The 12,494-nt window shown below is 31.4% G+C and overlaps 1 protein-coding gene across 3 annotated transcripts in view; it reads left to right on the top strand.

Moving 5' to 3' along the window:
- CSMD3 (CUB and Sushi multiple domains 3) overlaps positions 1–12,494 on the top strand; it is an 873,364-nt gene that overhangs the window by 799,966 nt on the left and 60,904 nt on the right. For 2 of the 3 annotated variants that reach the window (XM_040979396.1, XM_040979398.1), the window contains 5 exons: positions 54–200; positions 2,225–2,413; positions 6,707–6,892; positions 8,395–8,589; positions 11,660–11,833. In XM_040979396.1, the coding sequence (XP_040835330.1) occupies positions 54–200; positions 2,225–2,413; positions 6,707–6,892; positions 8,395–8,589; positions 11,660–11,833 (891 nt within the window). The remainder of the gene's footprint in view (positions 1–53; positions 201–2,224; positions 2,414–6,706; positions 6,893–8,394; positions 8,590–11,659; positions 11,834–12,494) is intronic. The other variant, XM_040979397.1, reaches the window with a different exon arrangement.

Below are 12,494 nucleotides of genomic sequence, written 5' to 3' on the forward strand. Positions count from 1 at the left end.
ATGACAACATGGTTATTATACTGTGTCTAATTGTTACTGTTTTCTTCCTGAAGGACCAAATATTCAAAGCCCGGTACTTGTTTCCCTTAGTGGAGATTATTCATCTGCTTTTAATATAACAAGCAATGGTCACGAAGTATTTCTTCAGTGGTCAGCAGATCATGGCAATAACAAAAAAGGATTCCGGATAAGATATATAGGTATATGATTCCTGCCATTTCTGAACAAATCTCACCTGCATCTTCAGTATCGTTGTAAATAACGGGCATAGATACTATTCAATTAGACATACTCTAGAGTCACAGGTCCTCCATTGATACTTTTTGAAAAATTAATAACTAAGCCTCAGTTTTTACATTGTTGTAATAATCTCATATAAGTCATTATTTTCTAAAAATAGGAATCACTTGATGCTGTTACAGCTCACATAGTTATGTGAATCTGAAGTTTTTAATGCATGTTTTTATTAACTTTACTTCCCTTGAGCTCTCAGAAAATCTCAATAATGTTTTTCAGCCATGCATTACTTGGTGTAAATCAATGGTTATTTGGAATGAAATGTTTAAACAAAAGAAAAGGATATGATGCTGCAAATATTTTAATTATGATTCATTTATTATGATACTTGTTAATATATTTCAAATATTTGAAAAGATGACCATCATTTTAGAGCCATCTATTTTGAGTAATTAGTTACCATTACAGGAATTTATTGAGTAATATTTAGAAAGATATGAGCTGAAAATTCTTTTTAATAACTGATATAGCATTGTCTTTATACCTTCCTGTATATAAGATCTACCCACAGTGCACCAATGATTTTCTTGTTGTATATGTGTATGCAAGTATGTTTTTATTATGTGATAGGTTAGATTCCACATTTATTGCCATCCTAAGTAATAACAGAGGCCCTAGGTGGCGTTCAGTTGAAGACTGCTTCAAAGCAATAGCCCTCTCTTTTCACAGTGCACGACATTAATTAGTGGAAATTAAAATGACATTTTAAATATTTTAGAGTCAACTTTAACACAATTCTAAGAACAGATAAATTAATTTTGAATTCCATTTTAAATATATACTCAAATTTCATCGTTTGTGTATACATATATAAATAGCATAAATAATTTTATCTGGTTTTATGTTAAGACTATGAGCTGTTAAGTTCATTTTAATTTGTTGACAATTGATTATTCACATATTAGAATTAACATGAATGAAAGCATATTAGGCATACATATTTTTATCTGAAAGTTTTCTATTAAAAGTATTACATGTAAAATGTTAAAAGTTAAAATATATCTTAGTCATAAAATCTTCATATTTAAAATATTTTCTGCCATTTCAACAACATATTATCTGTTTATTAGTCAAACATAGTATATTTTAATGATCATAAATAATGAAAGCTTTTCAAATGAAATGACTGTAAGCATTAGATTTACTATTAGACATCAATTTTTATCATTTTGAAATTCACCACAATAGAAATATTATGTCACCATTTTGACTCTCCAAAGCATATTAAATATGTATTTTTCTTAAACAGCAAACTGAGACATATATATTCTAAGTCCAATACATTTCTCAGTATTCATCCCTCAAATCTCTTTTTTTCTCATATAAATATACTGAAATTTCAAAACACAATCGGAACTTTCCTGGTTGAATGAAGAAACTTTATTTTAATGACCATTTTTATTTTCCTGTGTTATTGACAGACTAGAATCTCTTTCCTAGATGCGTAAAGAGGATTACGGAATATGGGGATTTATTTTAGACAACAACCAAAGTGAAATGCATGACCTAATGACATAGGTGTCTGGAAAAATGATATAGGTGTCTGGAAATAACTTCAAAGTGACATATAAGTAACATTCTATAAAATACTGCTTCAAGATATGGCATTGAGACCCTTCCAATGACAGGGAATTTAATTTCCAAAATTCAGTAAAACATCTGTGGGGCATTTGAATCTCCAAAATAATAGGAAAAAGTATTTCAATTCAGAAGACAGCTTTCTTAGTTGACAATAAAAAAATAGAAGACAACCTAGAATGTTTGTTTCCGAAGTTATCAAAAATAATACGATATTCAAGGAAACTAAAATTCAGATAAATGAACATCAATCGGGTTTTAACTGCTAAGACTCAACATATACTTGTTTACAATTAGGGTAATAATGTCTGATTCACCAGACAAACAGTGATTTATCATTTCTTTAAAGCTTTCTATTGCAGCACGCCAGAATCCCCACCTCACGGATACATTATCAGTCAGACAGGTGGGCAGCTGAACAGTGTGGTCCGCTGGGCCTGTGATCGGGGATTCCGACTTGTTGGGAAAAGCAGTGCTGTGTGCAGAAAGTCTTCCTATGGGTATCATGCATGGGATGCTCCCGTCCCTGCCTGTCAAGGTAAAGTATCATTTCAAAAAAAAAAAAGTTTAATAATTTCATTGAAATTTTATCCCATTGATTTCCGTTTTTAGCGGGGAGGAGGAGGCAATCACTAAAATTAAAAAAAAAAAAAAAGAATTTTAATTTTAAGAAGCATGCTATGGAGTTCTCTACTATTCCAGACACTTTGTTGCTAGGAAATTAGCAAGAAACACTGATTGAATAAGTGTGCATTCTGCATTGAGTAAACATAAGAAGCATGTACAAGGACATTGCATGTGCATAGAATACAAAACTGTGCTCTCACAGCAACAAATTTAAGGAAAATATAGCCAACCACTTTGTTAACTTTTTTCATTCATTTAACTAAACCAACAGTGATGTTACTCATTTATCTTTGTATTTTGATTAAGAAAAGGAAGCACTATATGAGCAATGTATCATTTTGTAACGGAACAGGAATTCTATTAGCCAATGTCATACATTTTAGGATTTGTGATAAGGAAATGTTTTATAAAACAATAGTTGAAATTATTATCTAAGTGATAATCATAAAGACAGGTTCTACAACAATTGCACAGGAAAACCTAATCTTACTTATCTTGGACAACTTGCAAATATTGAGTTTTTCTCATTATTTCATTAACATGAAGCATAATTTTGTATTTGTTTTCTGCTTCCCGGCATATAGAGATCCATAGCAACTTAATCCTCATATTAAAAAAATACAACTCTGAGTTGTTAAATAATGTCTTATCTATCGTCTACTTTTTAGAGGAAACAAGTGAAATTAAAAATATAAAATATATCAAAAATTGAAACTCTGTGAGAGTTTGACCTAGGTTAAGATGCCCACCTCCCATTCCAAAGAGCCTGGGCTCATGTCCACTTTGGCTCCTGTCTCTGGCTCCCTGTTGGTTCAGCTCCAGGAAAACAACAGTCATGGCACAAGTATTTGACTTTCAGACTTCCACTTAGAAGATTTGCTTGGAATTCTTCTAACTTCTGTGTACAAGTATCTGAGTAATGAGCCACCAGATAGGGACTTCTTTCTTTTTCTCCCCCTCTCTCTCACCTTCTGTCTTGTCTGTCACTCCAAATCTTTGTTTCTCAAATATACAAAATTATTTTAAAAAGTTTATTGAAACAACAGGAAGTTAAAATTAGTGGGGTGTAGATATCATCAGGAAACTGAAATGACTTCTTTTTTTCCTAACAGACTGTAATTTCTAAGTAATAAGAATATAGCTTTCATAATCACATATAAATAAATCCCAAATGAAAGGATATTGTCTGCATCCTATTGATGTAAAAGCATTAATCACTTTTTGGGATTCCAGATGCATCATTATCATTATAGATATTCTATGTTAAAGATCCTGATTTCTTGCCAAATACATATATTTAAGTAAACTCTGCTTTTTTTTTTTTTTTTTGATCACTGAATAGCAAAAGCACTTCCAATTCTAGTGTTAATTAACTTCCTGAAACTGGTTTGGGAATTAACATTTGGTTTCCCAATTATGTCATGGGAATAAAAATATATCAAACCAGCTTAAATTGCTTTAAATTTATAAGCACTTTAGTGCTTTGTACTTTTGTATTTCACTTATATAAATATTGTATAGATACAGAAGGACACATACCTACGTATAATCTTTCAACTTTAATGAGAATAATTAATTCAAAATATCACACAGACATCCAGAATTTAAATTTTTTTTTTGTTGAAAACTGGTTCTGAGTCTTAATTACACAAAATGACATTTATAGACAGTAATGTTCTGATTGTTCTTGCTGAAAAAATTTGTTCTCAGTGCATGCATTCACCTTGGAGATTCAGAGGACAGTTAACACATCGCGGACTCATATTGGAGTCCGTGGGTTCAATGCCTAGATCTAGTTCCTGACTCCAGCCACCTGTTAACGCAGACATTAGTCAGCATTGGTGATTAATCAAGTAATTGGATCCCTTCACTGCTATGGGAGAACTGGAAGAGTTCATGATCCTTAGGATCTCCCTGGTCTTGTGTTGGGGCTTTTTGGAAATGAAATAGCCAATGTGAGTTTTCAGTATCTGCCCTCATTTTCTGACTCTGTCTATTTCTACAATATATAATTACTCAAAATAAATGTTCTTCTATTGGTATGAATAAAGTGAAACACATTTTATAAGGAATATATTGGGTTTAGTAAAATTATAAAATGTTTACAATTCCAACACGTTCATAATATTTATATTTTCATTAATTTTAAAGTAATGTATTAAAATTTTTGCTGGATATGATCTGTTTGGACATCATCAATTTAAAATGAAATTGTACTTTGTTATTAGGAAGCATGATTATATCAAAAATACCTTCTCTAGTCATTTTCAGTTTTCTCGCCTCTGTAGTCTCCATATATCCTCACATGCGTTTAGTTTCACAGCAGTTGTACAATGTGAGCTCCTTATAGGTAGAAAATTTAGTCAGCTCTCTCTTTAGATCAGGTGTTTTAGTTCTATACAGCAATACCATTATATTGATTCCCCTTCCTCAAGAATTGAGCCATCCCCATCTCATTTTACAACTGAGTATTGTACGGTGTTAGACAGATGCAATCACACTGTGGTCTCTGCCTTACCTTTAAGCTGTTTGGTATAGAAAAGTCTCTTCAACACCCACTCAGTGAAGATTATTTTTCAAAATTGTCCTTGAAACACTTTTGCCTTTCATCTGAGGAGTTGAATTGTAAACAATCACAGGCACAGTCATTGTTTTACAATTTTAAAATGCCTTCTTTTTTTAGATGTAGAGTAACCTCATATACTACTATACATGTATGAGAACTTTCATTATTTAATGATATTTACTTATTCTAAAAATTTGATTCAGGTTCAGTCTACACCCCAACAGTACACAAATGTGTGGAAACATGGCTTTGTTGCATTTATAGATCCTGAGTGAAAATGTAATTGTTAATTTAACAGATATCAGAAGCCATTGCCTTTAATAACATTATTTTGGTGGATTAATCATTAAAAAGCAGGGATAACTACATAATTACATGAGACCTCTTATGTAATTTTTTTATCACTTTTCTGTCTCTAATTTGTAGGTTGTCAGTTTACAAAAGATCAAACTATTGAGCAGCAGGCATTTTGCCATGCAGTTTTAAAATTTCATGTAATTTTACAAAGATTTTTTAATTCACATGGAATAATTTAAACACCTAAATAAGCGTTAGAAGAGAAATGGAATAAAAGAACACATAGCTGATTAAAACATCAGGTAGCACTTAATGTGTATCTGTATCCTTCTGTTATTTCTTTTTTCTACGATAAAATACAAGTTTTGAATTCTTCCTATGCACGTTATTAGATCAGTTGTATTTCAAAATTCAAGGCAACTTTATAAGCTTTATGCAATATTAGCTCCGCTGTTCCTGATATAGCACTCAAAGATTCAATCATCTTAATGCAAAAATATGTGTGAACTCGTTGAGAATTATCCATATATACACATATATTTTGCAAAATTTAAAATTATATAAAAGTTCATAATACATACAGTATAAAGATGTTGTTTTTAGTCTCATGCCAAACAAGTTACTTGAAAGATTATGTATTTTGTTCTTGGAAATTGAATTGCATATTTATAGGACAAATATGGCAAAGATCAATCTTACATATTTTGTTCATAGCAAAAACCTGGACTTCTAAGACACTGCAGTTAAATTCAGGAAGACCATAACTAGGTTTTAAGACAGTTTTGTGAGATTTATTCGGATTGTCCAATGGACACAAGACGCTATGGATACCACTTGGGCTAATATATTTTACACATAATAAAAAATAGCCAACTTACAAATAAATACACTATTTGCTTTATTCTTAGCACAAGAATATTGGTTTCTAATCCTTTTTTTATGTCCTTACTTATCATTTGGTAAATTAAAGTTACCAAAAGTTGCTATGAGGTAATGTAATCATAAATGAACACAGGAAACACTGTGTATTTGCCTAACTTGTAATCTCGTGTAACGTGTATGAATGCCCACAGCGATGCCATGTGATGGCAGGAAAGTGAGTATGAAACAAACAATTAAGCATTGACAACCTACGAACTCACCAATCCAAGCACCTATTTAGTAGGAGTTTGGAATAATTTATTCAAACTTTGTTTCAGAAATGCTTGCTTTTGTAAAGAATTCTGAAATTGTCCAGAGCAATTGACAAAACCTTAGTTTCCCACACTTTGCAGTAAGCAACCTCATTTAATAAAAAGCATTTTCTGTTTCTCTGATTTTCTGTGAATGTCTTTATTCTAGCGATTTCTTGTGGAATTCCTAAAGCTCCAACAAATGGAGGGATACTCACAACAGACTACTTGGTAGGAACTAGAGTTACCTATTTCTGTAATGATGGCTATAGATTGTCATCCAAGGAGCTTACTACTGCTGTATGCCAATCGGACGGAACGTGGAGCAATCACAACAAAACCCCCCGTTGTGTCGGTATGTGTGCAAAGGAATTTTCATGAATTATGTTTCTATTTTTTATAATTTGGAATGTTACATATTGCTATATTTTTAAACCTAAGTTAGGTAAAATGCGTATGAGGACAGCAAAATAAGTTAATGTGTTTTTCATTTAAATAAAATATACTGTTTAGTTTGTAAAAATCTACTATATGTTTTCATTATAGAACCTTTGGAATTTTTAATATATGGAACTTTTTTTTGCTTTGTGTTAATAAAAATATATTCTAATGCATTGAGCTATGCATTTTAATTGATACATCAAAATTATAAATATTCATGATGTTTTGATACAAGTATATATTTTATATTGTTCACAAAGTTGTGAACATGGCTATATTCTCACTTCTCCTTTCTGTATAGTGCAAACATTGAGCATTTGTTAGCAAACCAAAACCACACATTATTGTCACCTGTAGTTATCCTTCTAGACAAAACAACACAAGAATATTGTTCCAAATTTAATATTAAGCTACTGTTTTCTAAACTACCTATTTACTTGATCCCTCCACCACTTTCACTCTCCAGCTTTTGGAAACCAGCATCATTATAAAATCAACTCTTTTAAGATTCTGTGTACGAGTAATATGCAGAGTTTGTCTATTTCTGACTTATTTTAGAGAACGTAATGATTTTAAGTTCCATCTATATTGTTGCAACAGACAAGTTTTTTTTTTTTCCTTTCTGGCTTAATGGTATCTTTTATACATATGCACCATTTTTTCTTATCCATTCGTTAATTAATAGATATTAATATGTTTCTTTTGTTGGCTATCAGCTCTGACTTTTGTAAGAATAAATGACATTGCTATAATTGTCCTTATTTTTTCATCTCTGTCAGTATTATTTGGTTATTTCCACTTAAAGTATTTGCAGTAGCTATTATTGCTATTTTAAGCAACTAATATTACATATTGTTAAAATTTATAATAAAGCAATAGTAAAATAAATAGAAAATGTTACTTTAAATAGGGCTCTTGATTTTTATATGTTTCAATTATTTCTTTCTATCAGCATGAATATATCAATGCCATTGGGATTTTACTTAAAATGATAATTGAAGAATTGTATGCAATTTTAGCAAGCTCTTTATAATGCTTTTACTCATCTGGGAAACTTTTGAATTGGCCAAAGCTTTAGCAGAGCTCTTGCCTAAGAGGCCATTCTCTTCAAGCATGTATGCTTGCAGCTCTTCTAACACATTTAAATAAATATGTGTATGGATTATAGCAGTAATTGCAGGTCTAGGCAGATAGGATAATATATATGAATACTCAGAACACATTACTTGAATTGACAGTTACTGGTAAGTTGGGGCAGAAGAAAATGTTAACAAGAAGTAAAGAATGAATTGTGCAAGCCATGTCACAATAGTGAAGTCAGTAGAGACACAAAGGATGGTATTCACATGAAATAGAGTTAAGGGACAGAAACGATTTACTAGACTTATGAGCATTTATATCCTTGGTTTCGTGCAGTTGTTACATGTCCAAGCATTAATTCCTTCACCTTGGAACACGGGAGATGGAGAATTGTGAACGGCTCTCATTATGAATACAAAACCAAAGTAGTTTTCAGCTGTGACCCTGGTTATCATGGATTAGGTCCTGCTTCTATTGAATGTCTTCCAAATGGTACCTGGAGTTGGAGAAATGAAAGACCATATTGCCAGAGTAAGTACAAACTGTGTTAAACTTATTTCATGAGCTTGAACTTTTTCCTTTCCCAAACACACTAGAGTGACAATGAGACAATGTTATGAATGCAGTTATTCTCATTGTAGCTTAAAATTTTCCAAATACACTTCCTCAGTAAATATTTGTAGGAAAAAATTCTAAGAAGTGGACTTCAGATCCAGAAGTCTTACATTTGGGTCAACATCTTTAATTTATTCTAACAACTAAGCAATCTTTATTGTGTACTTATTGTTAGTGCTCTTAGACACTATTTATTAAATATATTTTTGTAAAAAAAAAAAAAACTGATTCTTGTAAGTCACAGACACTATAAATGAAATTAAAAAAAAAAAAGGTGTTTATCCCAAATAGTTGACTACAATTGTGGCTTTTAATCACTGTGATCTGTGACACTTTTATTCTGATTTCAATTTAAAAAAATAGAGAACTGGGCACAGCATGGTAATCTAGCAGCTAAAATCGCCTTGCACCCACCAGGATCCCTTATGGGCACAGGTTCTAATCCCAGAAGTCCCACTCCCCAGTCAGCTCCCTGCTTGTGGCCTGGGAAAACAGTTGAGGGTGGCCCAAAGCATTGTGGCCCTGCACCTAAGTGGGAGACCTAGAAGACACTCCTGGCTGCTAGCCCCTGGTCCAGATTGGCTCAGCACTGGGCATTGTGGCCACATGGGGAGTGAGTCAACAGACAGAGGATCTTCATTTCTGTTTCTCCTCCTCTCTGTATATCTAGTTTTCCAACGAAAATAAAATAAATGTTAAAAAAAATAATAGAAAACTCTAACAGCACTTAACTCACACTTGTTTTAAAGATTTCATGCAATGACATGTTTGAAATACACTTAGAACAAGAGTGAAAAATCAGTAAATATTATAAAATCAAATTAAGCAAGTAGTTAATTTTATTTCTGTATATTACTAGATAGTAAATTGCAGTGTCTGATATAAACAGACTAAAGGAACATTGGCTATTTATATGTTACTTAGCAATAGTCACAGGTCCAACATTTTTGGTTTTAAGTGTTTCATGGCATTATAGGAATATACAATGGTAAAAAGCCTAGTATCCAATTGTCAAGATATATACAACAGTTTTATTCGGAGTCCTCCTTTAATTCTGGAATAAAGATGCGTCCTACAACATATCTTCACTTTTAGAATGCTAGTCTCCATAATGCATGTCATCTGTGAGAATATATACATATACATGGATGTATTTGTGTATATATATTTATTTACTTATATATTTAATGTATTTTGCACGAAGATTGTTACATATATATTTATATAATAATATGGTTTTCTTAATATATGTCAAGATGAACATTTTACTATTATGTTTTATAATCATTCTAATGAATTAAAATCTTAAAAACAGTAGTAAATTTTAGTTGCTGCTACACAAATGTGGCATTTGTAAATGTTTGCCTTACTCTTTGAGATTTCTCCCTGGATCACCGTCAGCCAACAGACTCTTCTTCCAGTTTAACTTCATTAAAAATGCACAAAGAATAGGGATGTTTCAAAGCAGTAGCAGGAAAATTATCTACTTCAGTAACAGTCAATTGGGCATTCAAAGTATCTGGATTCTTTGTGCTTGATTCTCTATTGTATAGAAGATTTAATTGCTGTGTGAAATTAAGTTACTGCCTATAAGTAAAAATGTTAAAATGACAGTGAACTAAAGAATTGCAAATCATTGAAAAAGTCCAGAGAATATTATTTTTCTGGTCCTTCTGGTCCTATATTTGAAAATAAAATAATGAATATAGTAATATTATTAATAAGATTAGCAATTGGCAAGAACAACAGCAGCTACCAATGATCATTCTCAAGATATCTCAAAATGACCAGGAGATTTTGAATTTTACATGAAACACTTTGAATTTTGTGAAAATTACATTTTCTATCTAGCAGCTGTGTAAAGCTTAGTGATAGAAGTCACAACTGGAATCTATCATATGCTAATGATTAAATAGTGGACTCTGGAGTTACAAAATTGGATTTAAATAGTAATAGTGTTAGTTGACTAATAATAGTGCTACTGGACTTTGGAATTCAAAAATTGGATTTAAATCTTCATTTATGAGTTTATAGAATACTTAGACTTATGTAAATTACTAAACTCTGAATGCCTATATTTCAGTATAAACCATTTAAATACTGATACACTGACCTAGATTTGTTTTGAGAATTATATAAATGAAATCAGCAACGTTAGTGCCCCCAGGCATAACAGCACTGATAAAGCATTATCTATCACTGTTTTATCCTAGAATGACCTTTACTTACACCTTTTAAATACGGAGGAATCATACGCATTCTAGCAAGTTTGCTAATTTTAAATCTACAGATATATCAAAAATAATTATATCTAATGAATCTTGTAGAAATCAAATATTAATCATTGAAAACTCTTTACTGAGTCCTTGATAAAATAATAATAATAATAATGGCATTTACTATCTTAGTCTTACATAGATTGGAGCAAACCATGGTTTATATAAGTCAAAGGCTTACCCAACTCAATTTCATAAGTTAGAGAAACCATTTTAACAAATTATCTTCTCTTTAAGTTTGTGGTTTTTCTTTCATTAATACTAGTTAAGCTAAGAAAAAAAAATCAAGCAACACTATCTTATGTCACGTCATAATTAGAGATTTTAATGCAGAGAGGATTATTTTTTTTAAAGCAAGAGGTAAGTATGATTTTATTGATCAGTGGAATGCTTATACAAATTTCAAAAGAATCTGTAAATTAGAATGTTCCCTTCTATTTTATGTTTAATTTTATGGTACAGTTCCACAGTCTTTGGGATTTCCCCTCCCCAAATTCCCTCCTCCCGACTTATTTGTCCAATAGAGAGGATTAATTTCAAAATCAAGCTTTCCTCTATACTTTCAAACTTCTTTAAAAAAATTACAAACATTTCAATTCTAAATACATCAGATCATGGGAAACCCAAATATGAAAAAAGCATGGCTTTGTTTTAAATGCATTTTGAGTATGTTTTTAAAGTTTTTTTTTAACTTATTTATTATCTTTAAGTCATTTCCTGTGGGGAGCTCCCTACACCTCCAAATGGAAATAAGATTGGAACTCAGACTTCGTATGGCTCTACAGCTATCTTTACCTGTGATTCGGGATTCATGCTTGTGGGCTCGGCTGTACGGGAATGCCTTTCCTCGGGACTCTGGAGTGGATCTGAAACCAGATGCTTAGGTACAGATGTCAAGTTCAATTTATTCCCTGCTCTTCTTCCTCCCCTCCCCTCATCCCAAGCTTTTTAAAATCATTTTGTAAGGATGCAAAAAATGGGAAAAAATTCTTAATCTTAAAAATGGCTCATGATATAAAATCTAGAACAGATAACTCTTAATCAATTAGTATTTCCTCTGAGAATCTTATGTCATTGAAGACAGGCATTCGCTTCCAGTCATGATGAAAATAAAAGGTGCAAACAAGTTACTGAAAATTATATGTCTCCATACTCGTTTGGATTAATCACTGTAGCAGTCAATGCATTGTAATCTCTAGTCAAATTTTGCTTTCACCTATTTCCATAAGGTAATAATTGAAGAATAAAAGTAATGATTACATCTATGTCTCTCTTCATTTCTATTTCATAGGGTTTTGACATATGTTAAATAATATTCTATTAAATCTTTTGAAAGCTAACTTTTAACATGATTTTAGGCAAATATTATTTTTTTCTTAGGTTTCTCTGAATTCATTGTGAACAAAAGAAATTGAATTTGCTTATTGTTTTTACCTTTCTTCTTTTATGATGAAAAGAATAGTGAGGCTTTCAATTAACTTCCATCAGTAATTTCTTTAGTTTAAAAGAATGTATGATCTATTTTTCTCTAAAATAAAATAATTC

Source organism: Ochotona curzoniae, unplaced genomic scaffold, assembly GCF_017591425.1.
Source record: "Ochotona curzoniae isolate NIBS_2020 unplaced genomic scaffold, NIBS_Ocur_1.0 contig_3190, whole genome shotgun sequence".
Taxonomy (NCBI): Eukaryota; Metazoa; Chordata; class Mammalia; order Lagomorpha; family Ochotonidae; genus Ochotona; species Ochotona curzoniae.